Source organism: Cataglyphis hispanica, chromosome 1, assembly GCF_021464435.1.
Source record: "Cataglyphis hispanica isolate Lineage 1 chromosome 1, ULB_Chis1_1.0, whole genome shotgun sequence".
In the NCBI taxonomy this organism is placed as follows: Eukaryota; Metazoa; Arthropoda; class Insecta; order Hymenoptera; family Formicidae; genus Cataglyphis; species Cataglyphis hispanica.
The window spans coordinates 15,961,624-15,980,000 of NC_065954.1; the positions used below are offsets into that span (position 1 = coordinate 15,961,624).

Here is an 18,377-nt window from a genome sequence, read left to right on the forward strand (position 1 = left end):
GAGGTCGGGACGTGCAAATCGTGGGCAAAGGACAGAGTTTGCGCGGAGGTTGTGCGCCGTGTAGCCTATAGTGGTCAGTGCGTGCGACGACGGCGACAGTGTACGAACGTACGAATGTGTACGGATACCACGGATAGCCGTCGGTGGCGTCGTCCAAGTGATCGTCGCGTAACCGAACGGAGCGGAGCGTGCGTTGCGTTCACCACTTGCGTGTGTGCATAATCCGTGTGTATGTAACGTTAACGTCGCGTGTGACCGATGAGTTTGCGTCGTGAATCTAGTCCGTCGTCACCGAGAGACGTACGCGAGCCCGAAGAGGAGTCGTTTGCTGTCCAGTGCCCATGTAAAATCATTCGCTAGAACTGCCAACCCTCTCCCCCGCTCCTCCGTTATATAGTTGGTTAGTTTCGTTCGTGTGTCGTTTGATAAGTGTTGTGGCTCTCCCTCGTTTCTCTCTCTCTCTCTCTCTTCTCTCTTTCAATATCTCTTTTTTTTTCTCCAAAAAACCACACTCCGTGAGTGTTTGCTCTATTTTTTCTCTTATACTCTCCTATCCTCTCTAAAGAAAGTATTCGGATGCGCATTTCATTGGTTATGTTTCCCGTTACATCTCGCACGTAGACCCATGCAAGCGCATGCTTTCTTTATGCACGTGTGTGTGTGTGTGTGTGTGTGTGTGTGTGTGTGTGTGTGTGTATGCACGCATCTGGCTGTGAAAGAGATAAAAAAAAGGTCGAAAGAAAGAGAGAGAAGCGGAGAGAGAAGACTGTACTTTAAATGACATAGTAGTGCGTGCACGTATAAAATAAAATGCATAAGTTAAGACTACCTGTCAAGGTCGAATTGCCCAGTGCTTTAACAAGGTATGGCGAGACCTAATTTACGCAGATACCATTATTATTTCTTTTATTGATATCGCTATATAATACGTCGAGTCTCTTTCGTGTATGTCTAAGTTTCGGATACATAATTCTAGGTGCTGTCATATATGCTAAAATTCTTATCTTTTATCCCTTAATTTACATATACATTGCCGTTATTTTGAATATATATACATGAAGAGATTGCATTTATCAGTAGATTTTTTTACATTTGCATTTGCCATTATCTTTGATTTTTTAGGATCTCTCAGCGCGTATAAGTATAGTCTCATTGTTACACGTGTGGAAAACACATATATATTTAGATTTGCGTTTCGCACAAGAATGAGAACGCTTATATGAAGCATATGTGTGCCATTTTGCAATGCAAGATGGACATTGCACCGTGCTCTTATTTTTCCGTCGTTATCGTCGCGCGGCGCAATTATTATTAACTATATCACATGTTTATGACACGGAGTATTTATTCTGCATCTAGAATCGTGGAATCCATTGCGTTCAAATTTTCTTTTCTTTTCAGCAGTTTTTAACTGAGTCGGGCGCGAAAAGATGCCCATCATATGCACATTTTATACATACATACATATATATATGCATATATGTATATAGTATACAAAGATATTATTAATACTATTCAACGCAATTAAACAAAAAAATAGCTTTTTTCAAAAAAAAAGAAAATAAATTATCTCCTTAGAAGTTCTTTTTAACGCTGAATATGATTCCACTTTCTCAAAATTATAACATAATGGAAAATTTTTTGTAAAAAAAATTACGAGAAATGGTTATTCTTTTTTTTTTGTTGAACGAAATAGATGGTAGAGAGTTTATGGAGTATCAAAGTGGCACCAAAATACTAGGGATATACTTAGTTGACAAGTTTAAAAAATGTTTATAATTATAAAAAATGTCAAAATATTTATTGTATTACGTTTGTTAAGATTGCAATAGATTGGTTATAATGCTTTATCATGATAAAGAGCTCTTATCTCATCGATACAATTAAATCGCGCGTAATCTTTCACATACACAAATAATAGTCTCATCGAACATTTCGATAATAGGCTGTCATCATATGTCAAAGTTTTCGTAACCGTGATTAGCAAGTCATATGTTAATTTTGCTGCAAACGGTGCACAACTACTTGTGACGAACATCTGACAGATACGCATCGTTTAATGTGTTGAAAGAACATAATCTATAATGTGACAAAATTTTGTTAGACAATTGAAAAAGATCTGTTTTATATTTATATGAAAATCAAAAATTATAATTTCGTTAAAATGAGGAAAAAATTAATTTATATAGCTTTACATTATTTAACGAGTATCTCTATAAAAAGTTTCTTCTTAAATATTACCCAGAGAATTTTTTTGCAGCACGCGCACGCACACACATCATATACACATCACAAACGATTCTTGCAGAGTCACGTTCTTTTGACATACACGGTTTGTCATTCTTTATGTGACGATTTCTATAGTTATATACAATATTCGAGCGCTATCGCGACGATATATATTCGCGTTATCTCTTTTTTAGCATACTATAATACTTATATTGCTTTAGCGAATATTTATTGAATATATACGTATCAAGATTTAGATTTATCACTAAAAATAAAATTATATGTGTCATGTAATCATAAAAGCACGAGCAAAGAATTTATCGATTATTTATATATCGTTATTATCGCATGTTCACATGAATCGTTAATGTAAATATAATTAAAGATGTTCGCATAAATAACTGATCGCCAGAATATCAGGTGTTCATCTCTTACAGTAGGATATCGATTCTGTAATTCAAGCGAGGATGAAAATTACAAAAATGAGCGAATTTACTAGAAAATTTATAATTTCATTAATCCAAAGCCTAGTAAATTCATTCATTTTTGTAATTTTTATTCTCACTTGAATTACAGAATCGATACTCTAGTCTATAATAGATACCGAAACGAAAATGCATTCCAAAATAATGATTTTTTAAGGATCGTTTAGATCTCGATGTCTAGCAAGCAGTAATCGAGAAAAAAGAAATTTTCGAACAATTTGCGAAATTCTGTATGAATGATGAATATTGTAATAACTACACAGAAATTATTATATTACAGAAAGTTATATATATATATATATATATATATATATATATATATATAGTACACACACACACACACACACACACACACACACACACACACACACACACACAAAGTGTTAAAAAATCAATTTATACAATTTATATTTGTATACAAAGCAGGATTTTCAACATTAAAATACAGATTAGTCGAAGTCCTCGTCATATTCACAGCGTTTCGCGGAGCGCATTCAATCTCTAGCGAGGAGGCGATAACGATAACTCTGTCCTGAATGTTCGAGACGATTAGTCTCTCCTTCCGTTAATTGAGTCTCGCTCGTCGCGACAATCGTATGGCTATTCTTATGGAAAGTAGCTTGGCCTTGGATATCATCAATGCGCAAGCTGCATATTTTTGCATCTTATGTTTTGTTTGTGGAATAATTTTTTTCATTTAATCTATATAGTAAAAATGTTCAAGTCGTCATCAAAATGTTTCGTATATCTAAAAAAAAATCTACTCTTTTTATTTTATTTTATTTTATTTCAATTTTTGGAAAATTATCAGTTATTTTAAATCCTGATAGGTACTGGTTTTTTTTATTGATAATTTCGACAAATATGAGAGAATAAATTTGCACGAAATTGACGCTTCGCTATTTGCCACGAGTGTTCATTTTAATTTATGATTCTCGCAGGAACACGCCTCGTGATCTATAAATAGCATTTTTTTAGGATTTAGTCAACGTCGAATTTTGTCACGAAGATCTTCCACCTTTAAAGGTGCGACCGTGATCGAGGCACGCACGAACCTTCGACGCGATCGATCGCATGCCCTTCTATAGGGCCACCCAGATAACGCTAGATCGTCGCGCGAACCACCTGTGCGTAATCGAGTGCGCGCGCACTCGCCAAGTACACGTGCACGAGAGGGGAAACCGTGAGCGAAATAGCGAAATGTAAATAACAACGCTGTTACGTTCGTATTCAAATCTGCCAAAATTCAATTTTAGAACACTTTCTGCGTTTAGATAGAACGTTTAAAAACATTCAGAGCTTACAATTAGAGGGCAGATAGCAATTATAAAAAATGTATAATCAATAAGACTGAAAGACTGGAAAATTAATCTTGTCAGAGATAGAAATGATTTAGTTTTTAATTTTAATAATACAGATAACAATGCTTGTATATATTTTGTGCGTGGAACTATTTTTCTTTAAACTGAAAAAAAATTTCTCATTATTTTACATATAAAAATATTAAAATAAGATTATTGAAAATAAGTGAAATGTTTTAGAATATGTATTGTCTTAGAGAATATATTTATTTTATCGTATTTTATAGGATACATGCCATTAAAATAAATTAGAATAAAAATATATTGGATATATCTATTGTAGAAATATCAAAATATTTATTTTTTTTGATAATATTATCTCAATATTTTTTTAGTCCAAAATGACTAGAAGAATCAGAAAATTTTCATATAAGCCGCTTTTATTTCTATCAAACAAAAGATCGCTTTTATTTCTAACAAAAAAAAAGATTAATTCTTTGACCTACATATATCTTTCACTGAATTAGAATACAATCTGCCTTCCAAATTCTGAAATCCCTTTTCTAACATTTTGTATTTATTATGTTTGATTATGTATTTCGGTTTTTTAATTATGTATTTGCATGCGTTATGTTATCTATTTTTTTTTTAATTTACGCAAAATTAATGATGTTCATATCATCATTATATAACACTGAGTTTCTTTGTTTGCGGTGAATATAAATGAAGAATATTTTTCGCCTCGACTCGAGTTTCGCTCGATAAATATAGCCACATAATCATCGGGAGAGGGAGAATATTTTTTGCCCGTATATTAATTCGAGTGATTGTTCACGCAATTGCCAAACTCTCCAACGCTGTATTTTTGGAGTAGCGGTCTCTCCTGGTATAAGGCCTTCAATCAATTTGACCTTCTTTCTCTCTATTTCGAACAGAACGAATTGGTTTTCGTTCGCCGTGTCACGTTCTGTAACAACACGACATTCCGTCTTCTCTTTGTATTTTCCTCGATATTTCCTTTCGCGGCATCACATTTTTGAGATGTTCAATTCGCATTTTCTCGGCTGTATTTTTACTTTTCTCATATGTATCTTTTTTATCTTTTTTTCTTTTATATTTTTTTATATAATTTTATATATATATTCTTTCTTTTCTTGTATATCGATCTTATTCTCTTAAACAAAGTCAATAAAAATGTCATTAATTAAAGTTAATGACAAAATTTCACGGAAGATCAGTGAATATTTTACTGATCTTTCGTAAGAACATTCACATTTTTTTCCTCCGTTTTATGTTTTACTGTGATTACAGCACAGTAAGATTTCATATAATTAGTATTCAAATTCAGAATTATATGCATATTATATTTTTTACATATTGCATATTATATTTTTACTTAAAAAGTGATAAACCCACAAAAAATGAACAAGACTCAAATATTGTTTTAAATATTATATAATACAAGAGATAATTTTTAAAATATCACTGATTGAAACAATTCACTAATTGATTTTTCTCAGTGGCATTTCGTTATTTACAATACAATATTTTGACCGAAACTACTGTTTATCATACATTGAATTCCATTTATATCTTTTTCTGGTATTCGTTGCGGTCGACTTTTTTACGCTTCATGCCTCCTCACCATGCAGAGAATCGATTTTTTTCTTTCGAATTCTCAATACTATTATATAAAAAATTTTCTAGGAATTTTCTTCTTTATTGCAGAGATCGTACTCTTTCCCTTACTTCTCTTTTTTCCCCTTTTTTTGTTGATCTTTTTTTTCTTCTTCCACAAATCCACAACTCTCCTCTATTTCCTCATTAATTAATATGCTAACGTACGAAAGCCTTAAAGTTTTGATTTAATTAATCAGATATAGCTATGTTCAATCTTGTCAATGTCTTGTCAACAATCGATTTGACAATTGATTTGTTGGCTCTACAAGTAAGAGCAAAACATTTGATTGTCATAAGCATGCGGTTTATTTTGCTGAACACGCCCCATTGACCAACCACAGATATTTATGATATATTTTGTTGCACGCCACGATCCGCGCTCGTGCTCGCACGTCACAACATCGATCGTTGGTTTCGCCGGTTTCGCGCCAAATTGTAGCAATGGACATAATAATAGAATTGATGCATACTGGAATGCAATTTTTTTGCTTAAATTATTTATCAGTTATGTAAAAACATTTAAAAAATCTCATGTAGTTTTTATTAGAAGTATTAGTAGATTAAAAAAATATATATTTTTAATAAAAATACTATTTATATACTACTTTAAATAATATATTAATCTTATTATTTTAGAGTCTTTTCATTTGAACATATGATTGTTTTTCATAAATTAAAATTCTTCTTTTTTCATAAAAAAATTCTTTTTTGATGTTTCTCCCCTTTTTTCTCTATAATAAAAAAAATATGATTTCTGACTATTGTAGCTGATTTGTCCTTCGGTTCCTCTTGTTCTTTCATCGTTTCGATTGTTCGGCCCTGCCCTCGGACTTCCTCCCGTTCTTCCCTTCCCTCGTCCATCTACGGTTACCGTCATTTCCCTCTCTCCGGTAATCCATCTCCCTCTCCGTCTCTGTTTCTCTCGGTTTTACTCGCACGGTTTCCCGTCCTGTAGTAATTATGTGGCGCAGCAGCATGAAGCCTCTGCAAACAATTTTTTTACTCGACGTGTGAGTAAGAACAGTCGATACCGGGCGTTCCTTTCGTTGCCAGTTATTCGTAATTGTAGCATGTCTGACTAAACCAGTTCCTCCGTATCTTTTTCCCGGATTGCGCGAATTTTCCTCCAGGTGATGTTTCTCAATCTCTAATAATAATTCTTACTTAACGCGATGCTGATTTATATGTTTACGTTGTGGATGATTGTGCAACGAAATTCATCAACTCCTTCTCGTAATGAGTTCGTGTTGCCGATAACGAGAAGATATTTATCGTATCGCCAGTGTTTTCATCATTATTATATCGGTCAGAAGGAGAAAGCTAATACTTGGATTAACAGCTTATTGAATAATTGAGGAGATTTTTATAAAATTGGATCGATCAAACAAATCAAAATATATCTATTTTCAACTTTCTGTCAATAATATAATTTACAATCATACGTTCCTGTATCGAAGGTAATTATATGTGTGTGCATGTGCACGTGGAGATATTATAATTAATTAATTGTAAAAAAGAGCTAGTAAAATAAATTTTTTAATATTTTATCGCCTAATTCTCATTTTTTATCTATCGTACATATCTTATCGAAAGTCAGTTTCATTAAGGATTAGATATATTAATTTGGATCGCTGGTAGGATATATGCAAACTTTGAATGGTATTTATTTATCATCCTCGGAATCTGATTACGAGCTCGGTATTAGACAGAGAGAGAGAGAGAGGGAGAGAGAGAAAGAGCGGATCGAAAATAGGCCCATATGTCGCATGGATTATAATTAATTATAATTAATTAAATATTCGTTTTTTTTTCGATAACGAATTGTTCAGCGAATCGATCCTTCATATCAATGGTTGTTTGAAAAAACTTTAAATTAGAATTAAAAATATTCGAGGAAGACTGAACATAAAATTGAATCATTGAGCCTATTTGTCTTTAATAAACATTTTTATATCCTTATATTATTTTATATACTTGGTGGTAATTAATTGACGTTATTATATTCGGAGTGATATAATCGCTGACCATAATTAAAGACAGTTATACGGTGAGTTAATGCGTTTACACATCGGAGCAACTTGACCTTCATTCTCGTGCGACCAGTTCGGATCGTTAATTTCACGTCAAGATTCGTCATCAATTCCCTCACGATAGGAATGTTCCTCGTGGCGCATTAATCGCGATGATCGACTCGATTATTGTCGACGTATGTCAATTGCGTATCTATATTTGCACACGCGCGCATTTTTATATTCGTGTAACGTTACATAGATTGTTCTATGTAACGCGATACAGATGTAATATATTCAGAAACACGTAATTTATATATATATATATATATATATATATATATATATATATGTGTGTGATAAATTGATTGAATTGAAAAAACAATGCAGAGTTACTCGTCGACAAGAGGAAACTTAAACTTGGAAGCCGCATAAATATTCGCTCGGCAAAGCAAGCAAACCGACGGAAACCGTACATATTGTGAATTTTTTCTTTGCATATATGTATATCGAGTGTTCCAAAATTATACGATGATTCACTGTTAAATTTATAGTTACTCCTCTATAGTCATTTTTGCGGTCCAAAATAATAAACGTCTATAATAATTGTATTTTATCACAAGATATTTTTTTTTCAAAGAGAACGAGAATTAGTTTTTAGTTATTAATGGATTATTATATTTTTTTTCTAATCATATTGTAGAATTATTAATTATAAAAACGCGCGAAGTTCTTTAATGTAACTTCCGATGAGTCAGAACGATGATTATGGCATTTATTCTAGATAGCGTAATCGTATTCCTTAGCATGACTTCGTATTCTCACGAGTTTGCATTTTGTTTCTTTCATCCTTCGACGTGACATAAAATTGATATATTAAATGTACTTTAGCGCTATCATGCGACATCTTGATCATTTATTTTTATGTATCGGAAGCCAATTAGTAAGCTTCGATAGCCGGCTCTGCTTCTTTGCAGTGAATCAGTTGCAAGGAAAAAGGAAATGAGTCACATGAGTTAGACGGTTCATCCGTGATGTAATTACATTAATTTCGACAGAAGTTCTCGTGCTCGGAGAGTACAATAAGTCATAAAAAGGAAACCGCGTGAGTACCGCGATAAAGTACAATAAAAAAAGGTAAGAGTAATAAAATTGTAATTACGCGACACTTGTTTCGAAAAACAAAAAGATGTGATTAAAACGGCCTGTCTCGTATCTTTTTCTGATTATTAATTAAATTATTTAACGATTAATTAATTGAAATTGTTAAATTGTATAACAACAATAAATTTAAAAGAGACGATAAATATATAAAAATGGACGCGATTAGTTTCTCGTAATTTTAACATGTGATGTAATCAATCAGTTGTTTATTATATATAATTATATTCCGTTAGATAATCCTGTATCTCGTAAAAGTCAACTCGGCTGGTTGAATCAATTATCTTACGGGAAAATAACGTCTAATAACGAAGGCGCAAGATACAAGAAAATATTTATTGGGTATGTTTGAAACTATTACGATTTATTTCTCGTAATAATATCAGATAGCAGCATCTCTGCACTGATATATGCTCTTAACACGCTAATGATTTATACAATTACAAGCTTACAAAAAAAATCTCATTTAATCAGCTAGTCGCGAAAAGAATTACTCGAGACTTTTTCGCGTAATGTATACTAGTAATCGATACTTTTTATAACGCTGCTGTGAGGAACCGTGTGATGAATTATGCAGCGTGTGAGTCAGAGCCCGTATGTAAGATTGTAAAAATCTCGTTGAGTTTTCTGATATCGCTCGTTAAACCGTTTCTGAGCGGCGGTGATTGAACTCTCTGATCGATCCCCGTTAGTTTACGTGACCTTACGGTCGCGAAAACAATGAGCATGTATCTTAAGAGTATTAAAGAAATAATATAGACGATTCTGTAATGCATTCACAAAAAATTTATCAATCAATTCCACAGCGTCGGAAAAGTTTTAAACGAACCGAAATAAAAGATAAGAAGTTTTAAGAAATGGAATAAAAATAGTGAATTTATTTTATTTTTACGCAGTTTTAATAATAAATAATGAAATCTTTCATTTTAGAAATTAGAATTGTGCACAATCTTGTATTTAGAAATGAGTTAATATTCCCTTATTGTTGAAGCACGACGTATTACGCATGATGTATTACGTAAGCCGATTTAGTCGATGTTAGGTTTCATCGATGAAGTTATTTCGCAACAATAATCCACCTCAAATCTGTTTTGACGCTTTTATTTTGTAAACAAACGGGTTTTTTTCTTATGTAAACGTGTAGCTGTTGTGCGCAGCAAGTTTTGCGAAAAAGAATTCCAGGATTTTGTAGAGCCTCTCGAGAACTTGCAATCAGATGCAATTTTCCATTTTATGCAACGGAAAGATCGTGCAGTTCCGCGCAATTATATATTGCACAGTCGACAACTTGTGATAGGATAGTAATTTGGGGTAGTTTAATTTAATTTAAGAGCATTAAATTAAATTAAACTACGCATGCGATATATATATATATATATATATATATATATATATATATATATATATATATATTTGTGATCAAAACCAGATTTGGAAATCATAGATTGCGTCAGTGATCGATTTTATGCGAAGATTGAGGATGAACGCATCGAGATCGGAAACAAACATCGTTACGCGAGTCATAATTATGTAAATCGTGAGCACCGAATGATTGATTGATTGTTGCGAGATAACGAATTCGATTCTCGGATCGTAAATCACTTTTGTCACCTCGTAAAATTAATAGACCACACATTTCGCGTTCGTTTATTAATTAATTGGGTTATAAATCGCATTTTATTCTTTGATCAATCGGTGTATTTTTACCTTACATTATCCACAGACATCGTATACAATGTAATCGATAACGTTTGAAGGTCAGGATTCTAAGAGAACGTATCTTTTAATTTTTCAATAGGAAAAATAAAAGAATTTTTCTATAAAACTAATTTATTTTTGTAAATATTTCTTTTTACTTCACGCGCTTGTGCCTTTTGAATAATTTTTTTTTTTTAGACACACAAGTGATTTTTATTTAAAGTATCGGAGCGTTTTCGGTTTATCAATGGCATCAATCATCAATTTGTATATTTGTAATGAGCGCTAATATGTGAATTTTTTCGTGGAATTTACGCGAACGTTTTTGGAGATAAATAAAACTCTCGCGTAATCGTACAAATATAGAATTACCTATAAATCTCGATGGTTGCTGGATGACATTTATATCGACAGGCCGGCGTATTTTGCGTCGAATAGACTCGCTTATCGACTTGCGATATAAATTGCGAACGCAATTGGGTGGCATAATGCAATTTGGCATTGTGACTATCGTATAATTATTATAACTGCCTGGCTATCGCAAAGTTTTGTTGCAAACTTTTGCGCTAATGCATTTAGCGGACAGCATCATACATTTCTCGAATGTTAGTTGTGCGAATACATCCACCTGCTACGTATTATCATTTGAAAGTATTATCTATTGTCTTTTTTACATATGTAAAGACCTTAAGAGAAACGAACGTGTGTTTCTAAATGAATAAGTAAATAATCCGCCTTTAAGAGGCGGTATGAAGTTTTTTATATACAATATATCGCACGAGTATAATTAAACAGAATTTAACGGTTGAAGGAAAATTTAGATACAGGACAAATATTATCAGAATATAATCTTGTTCGAAATATTTGAAAAATTTAAGAACGATTTGAAATCAATTATCAGTCGATATTACTTCACGATATTGCTGGTATATTTTGTTGATGATTATAACTCTCGGGTATTTAACTTTTGATTTCCTCATCCAGAAACTTGACGCAAGTTCTCGGTTCAAGTATGTGTGATGAATCGTGCTAATGAGCTTTGTGAATTATTAGAATAAAGCAGGAGCGACACACGCACGTACACACACACATGAATGCTGCGCGGTAAAGTGGGACTTGTAGATTGTTCTGCGTAGCATTATTTCCACAACACCCGCATCGTTATGCAAATGAACTGTAGCTTCTAAGCTCCTCTACATATCTACTGGTCTTTTTAAATTTATTATGTGATTGTAAGTGAAGAGATGTCGAGATTAAATTTATTTGAAAATAATTAAAGTATATAAAGCTATTTACACAATGTATTTTCTAATTCTCGGTGAAAAATTATTCCGGTCATAACAATATCCCCAATTTTTAAGATCTAAAATCTTGTTTGATATTTCGTGGACAAAGGATTTTTAATCAATTGATCAATTGATGCAATCAGAATTTCCAGTCTTATTTCCGGTACTGTACTCTGTCGCCCGGCTCCCTAAAAGATTATCCAAGGGAGCCCTTTATTGCGCGCGTAAACAAGGGTTAATCACTCGACTGCTCTTTTTGACGAGCAGTTCCTGCGCCATCATCATCTCTTGTACCATTCTTCTCGCTCTTAAAAGTCAAATCACGATCCACGATACGAAAACTATATGACGAATTATTTGAATTAATCGTCACAATGCCGAGAGGATTTATTTCCTTTCTGTCGGAGAATTGTCGCTAATGAAAAAGGTCAAAAAGCTCGTTATTGGGGCGAAAAAGGTATCGTGTGGCTTATCAGCATTGGCCGAGGAGTCGCATTCCGACGATCCCGCCTCATAAAAGCAATATCCGCCTTGAGAATTCGTTTTCCAACGAAAGGTCTTTCGGCCGCAATCGAGCTGAGAATCGTCCTAGAAACTCGCACCTTTTTTATTCAGTCATAAAGAGGATCGTGTTGTTGGGTATCCTATTTCTGCCGTGTTACTTTGACAATGGCGGATGGAAAATTCCAATTTAAATCTGATTTTTTCTCAGCGAAAATTGTCGTTTATTGCGGTTTTAGATTTTGACATATCTATAATTGAGCTGCAAATTTAAATTCTTTTTAAGATTCATTCTTATTGTTAGTGATAGCGGGAGTTAAATAAAAGTTCACTTATTTTCTCTAAAAGAGACTATATGTATATAGATTGAAATCATATCAATCGCTAAGAAGATAATTTCTTCTGAAAATCAAAAATGTAAAATAGAATCTTTTTGTCTTTACATTTGTACGAAACTTTATTTTTGATATATATATATATATATATATATATATATATATATATATATATAATATTTTTATATAATATTTTTGCATGTAAGGAAGTATTCTTTTTTTAATTACACTAAGATTTGGGACGTATAGTTAAGGAGTTATATTTTTTATGACTTTTCGAGACATTTTTTTATTCCGTCGTTTCTATTACTCGTTTATTGCCATCGTGCAATTGTATATGCTGTAACACGGATCACTTGGCGCGAGTGTTCTCGACACTCAACGGACTACAATGAGCGTAAACTACCACTTTTCTGCATCGCCGAGCCGTAATTCGTTCAATAAAACGCGAATGATGTTCAACTTTAACGCTTAACATTAGAATTACCAAGTGGAAGTGCAGCCGTCGTCTTTCCCACGAAATCGCGTATCGCGTTAACCGCAGTCTTTGATGATCAAATATTCATGTCACAGATGGACACATCATCCTGATACGTGTGGAATATAATGCTTGCTCGCAGATCGAAATCGTCGCGTTATATCTCATAAGCGCGGTACGCATTTCCGTTTAAAATATGTCCAATTGTGTACGATCGAGAATCTGTCATTGCTGTAAAGAAAAATCGAGATACAAATAAAAGAAAAGAGACAGGTGTGTCATGCTAAAAGTGCTACGAAAGTGAATATAAAAATTTTTCGCGCTCGAATATATTTTTATGCGCAAATGAAAGTCCAAACAAACGTCATAAGAAAAGTGCTACGTAAAAGAATAGAAATTTTTGTTTAACTGTGCGTGACCGATTCCTTCGGTCGAAGAACTTTTTTTTATGTACTTACATATATTTGTGTCTAATTGTCACCTTCTAGACCCGCGTTTCCGGTAAATACCGGCGCGCCGCATCCGCTTCCGATTAACGTGTCCAAGCTGTTTCGCATCGCCAGGATTCACTTTCGCCTCTGTCTGCGGATAGATGGTCGACGATCGGTTTCGGTCTCGGCACGGATTTAGAATCCGCGCGTTCTCTTTCCATTCGCGATAACCTTTTCCCTTTATACGGATAAATGTCTAAAAATATCATGCTTTACGGAGCGTGACACGCGGATGAATGCTCTCTGGATAAATGTGCTCCGTTCACAGAACTGTGTCACGTGTAATATCAGCTGTATCAATGCGACAAATCCTGATCAGCATTTAGTCAAATATGTTAGGAATAAACTTAGATTTTCGTGTAATGAGAAGAGAATCGAGGCATTAAATTAAACGAAAATTAAAAAAAAATATGATAATTTTTCATATATTTCTTAAAAAAACTTTTCGATCGACTACGAATCATGATCTGATAAGAGATTACCTTAATGGAGTATTAATGTGGAGATATGTGAAAAATGATACCGGAACAGATACCGTTATTAGGCGAGATGCTTGTTTTAAGTGCAATTTCAAAGGCAGTTTCTTTGATCCTGTGAATTTCCATTCAATACATTGAAAATACATTGAAATATTTAAATATTTAAGTTAAATACGACATATTAAATTTAACATGACGTATTTTGCTTAAATACTTAAATATTTCAATTAAAAAAATAATAATCAGTTGAACACATTTAGTCAAATCAACAACTTTTTTTCTCAGTGTAATATTACAGTTTGATCACTCCTCCATGCGATAAAGCACCACGTGCCAAGCTTCTCGTTTCACTATTTCACTATTATATTACTGATGATGTCAGCGAAACGATTTTTCGCGACACGTCCTAGAATATAAGGCGCAAATCAAATTCTTCGATTAGCGCAGCTCGACTTTTCTTCTTTGTGTAGGATGGTATTGGATCCCAAGGCCACCAGTTTGCATAACGATTACGGAAGCTTCGATCGACCGTTGGGCGCCGGGGAGGGCCACGAGAGGGACGTTGAAGCGGCGGTTGATGGAAGCAGCAGCGGGATGGCACAATCCAGCGACGTTTATCAACGGCAACCGCTGTTGCCCGGCGCGCCGCTATCCAAGAGCAAGGACAAGTGGTCCTCAGGGCCGGCCTCGGGATCGGACTACTACGAGGACGATGAGGACGAGAAAAGTATCGAGGGCCTGGGTAGGCATCCCGGTATACCGAACGGTTCCGGCAGCGGTATCGTCAAGATCGACATACCAGCGCCGCTTCGCGAGGAGCCGCGCTTTCCCAAGGAGAAGTGGAAGACGTTTCTCGGTAAGAGAGCAAGAACGTTAGATTTTTTTTTATAAGAAATGGCAATCTGACTTCTTAAAAAAAAAAAAAAAGGAAAATTATTTTAAAAGAAATAAAGATGTATGAAGAATTTAGCCGCAATATGAACGCAAATGTTTATTAAGACTGCAAATTCTCATTAGATTTTATTTTTCTTCAATTTTAAATAATATTTTTTTCAAACTTTCGAGCAAATCGATTTTTTTAAATACTTGAACTGATTAAGAATCAAATTCATATCATTTCTGATAGAGTGTAGTACTCGATTGCTGAGAAGATATGTCAGGAAATAAAGTTATATATTAATATCTTTATTTATATAATATAAATATCTTTTTTTTAGCAAATTAATTAAATTTTTTTCTCCCCATCTTTTTTAAAATAAGAGGCAAGACTTTCGAAAATACCTGAAAAAATTTAATGTTATTTTATTATGTTTGCTCATGAGAATTCAATTGACTTTGCTTAGAATATCATATCAAATTGATTCCTTTTATTATAATTAATTTACAAAATTATTTTTACGCTATCTGTCTCTGTAATAATAAATTAAAATTTGAATTGAGATTTTAATAAACACATAAAAATGTATATAAATAATTAATGAAAGATAAATTCGGCACAACTATAAACTTCAATGATTTTTTTTGTATCGCAGTTTCGATATAAATTGAAATGTATTTCGGTCTCTAACAATAACTGAAAATACAAGATTATGTGTACGTTCTTGATTCAGTAAAATACTAAACTCTCTATATAATCTACTTGACAAGAACGCAGTTCTCTCAATCGATTTGCTTATCGGTTTCCATGGTTTTACGATATGTATCTTCAGCTGAATTTATCTCGGCGGCTTAAGCAATAAGTTCGGAACGAGAATCATCGCAGACTTATCTAAGATTATACTTGACGGCTAATTCTGGCGATCTTAGAGAGCCTCTCCAGATTTGCTCTCCATGACGTTCGCTCGCCACGGGGATCCATCGAGATCGAGGTCGTTAGATGACCTGGTATATTCGCTCAGTTATAATAACCAGGCACTCTCGCGCAGGTTGATCTCGTAGAGGGTCTCCCACCGATCGATCCCCTTTTTCCGAGCGTCCGCGCGGAGTTTATCTCGGCGGCTCTTCTTGCATTAAAGTTAATCGAAGCGAGCAGCTGGACGCGAAATGCACAAAACAGATTTCACGAGTACCGTTACCGAGAATCTGTTACGACGCGGATCGTCGTTGCATGACAGGGTCATGCAATTAATATCAGAATTATTCTCAAGCATGTTCAGAGTGGAAGAGAAATAGCGTACGAAAAAATAGCATGTTTGTTTATATTCGAGTAGAGAGTGCGACGCCGCAAAGGGACATATATTGCGAGATAACTGCCGAATTCATTTTTAAATGAAGATAAGATAAAATATTTTATAAATATATCTTATAATTAGATAAAATAAAGATGGTTTTAAATTTACCTAGGTTAAATATAAAGCTGGAATTATAAAGTTTTGTCGAAATAACATTAGATAAGATAATTATGCTTTTAAGAAAAACATTTTGGGATATAAAAACAATTCAATATTGATATTGCCGATAAAAATAATTTTTTAATTATGAATGGCAATATCAATATCTTTATACGTTGTTTTTCATACGTCATTTCTATCTGGTGCATATATCAGCATTCGCTACTTTCAATTAAAATTCAATGTAGACTAAACGTGTTAAATATTATATTACATAATTTGAAGGTAATTTTTTTTTATCTAAGATGGAGAGAGATAATTTATACTTTAATTATGATCTAGATAAATATAAAAGGTAATTTTCATTTAGATGATTATCGATATATTTTGATGTAGATAACAGAAAACACATTACGAATCGTTATTTTCAGCATTTCTCTTTATGGTCGTCAATTTTATACTGACGACGGCTTCCCTTGCGATGGTGCACGAGCGCGTCCCGGACAGGAACGCGTACGGGCCGCTTCCCGATGTAGTGTTGGACAACGTCAGCGCGCAAGACTGGGCACTCAATGTCTCGGAAGTCCTGATCATGATCATGTCCAACTGCGCGATGGTTTTTATTATTTTCCATAAGCATAGGTAAGCGCGACATAAAGAATGATTGAACAATTCTTGGTAAAGATTCGACGATTTCATTGACAAATAAACATTAATTTTTTTGCAGATTTATAGTAGTTAGACGAGTATTTCTCTTGATGGGATTACTCTACATGATGCGAAGCGTCACAATGTACGTGACAGTTCTACCGATCGCCAGTAAGACTTACTACTGCAGCCCGAAGGCGAACAACACCAGTCCGCTACTCGTGACGAAAAGGGTCCTGCAGCTCATTTCTGGCTTCGGCTTGTCCATCAACGGCAAGCACACTTACTGCGGGGATTACATTTATAGCGGACACACGGTCGTGCTCGTGCTCAGTTACCTGATCATTAAAGAATGTATGTTTCTTCTTCTTTGTTGTTAAGATATTCCTAAAAAAAGGAATGCGTGACGATAAAAATTGACGGCTATCTGTAATTTCAGATTCTCCGAGAAGGTGTCAACCGATTCATTGGGGAGCGGGTTTGGCGGTGCTCGTCGGGGTAATTATGGTCTTGGTAGCTCACGGCCATTATACGGTTGATGTACTTATAGCGTTCTACGTTACTACACGCTTGTGGTATATTTATCACACGTTGGCCAACAACCCAAATCTTAAGGTACGTTCTACTTTGAATCGCTTCCGTTCGAAAATTCTCCATTCAATGATAAAGATGACTATTTTTTTTTTTTTAAACGATAATAAAATTACAATAACAGGTAATCTAATCATATTGACGCATATGAATAAAATATATTGAATAATATTAATAAACTTTAATTAGTTAATATGCCATATGCAAAGTAATTAATAAATAGTGTTTATATTATGATATTGTCGTTACGCATAAGAATAATGAAACCTTTGCAGCAATATGGACCAAACAACTTTTTGGCCCGGCTCTGGTGGTTTCCTATTTTCAAGTATTTCGAGAAGAATGTAGGCGGCACGGTGCCACGACAATATGACTGGCCTCTACCCTGGCCTCGACGGTTTCTTGCCAAGCACCCGAACCGAGATAGTTAATATTTGTGTTGATTTTACGATAGAGGCTGTTAAAAACAAAAGAGTTACTTTCATTGTGTATATATATACACACACACACACACACACACGCGCGCGCGCGCGCGCGCGCACACACACACACGCACACACACGCACACACACACATATATATAAAACAATCATACCTAACCAAACATCAACACACATCTACATATACATATTTAGGCTTGTTAAAATGTTGAGGTAAAACACGATTAGAGAAAGA

General features: G+C 34.1%; 1 protein-coding gene across 3 annotated transcripts in view; it reads left to right on the forward strand.

The window, feature by feature from the left end:
• The first annotated feature begins 1 nt into the window (after position 1).
• Positions 2-18,377, forward strand: part of LOC126848676 (phosphatidylcholine:ceramide cholinephosphotransferase 2-like) — a 22,136-nt gene continuing 3,760 nt past the window's right edge. Inside the window, exons 1-7 of one of the 3 annotated variants that reach the window (XM_050589735.1) lie at positions 2-400; positions 733-863; positions 14,604-14,989; positions 16,895-17,105; positions 17,191-17,465; positions 17,551-17,726; positions 17,978-18,377. The exon at positions 17,978-18,377 is cut by the window's right edge and continues 3,760 nt beyond it. In XM_050589735.1, coding sequence (XP_050445692.1) covers positions 811-863; positions 14,604-14,989; positions 16,895-17,105; positions 17,191-17,465; positions 17,551-17,726; positions 17,978-18,133 — 1,257 coding nt within the window. In that variant the 5' untranslated portion in view covers positions 2-400; positions 733-810 and the 3' untranslated portion in view covers positions 18,134-18,377. The remainder of the gene's footprint in view (positions 401-732; positions 864-14,603; positions 14,990-16,894; positions 17,106-17,190; positions 17,466-17,550; positions 17,727-17,977) is intronic. The other 2 variants (XM_050589755.1, XM_050589745.1) reach the window with 2 other exon arrangements.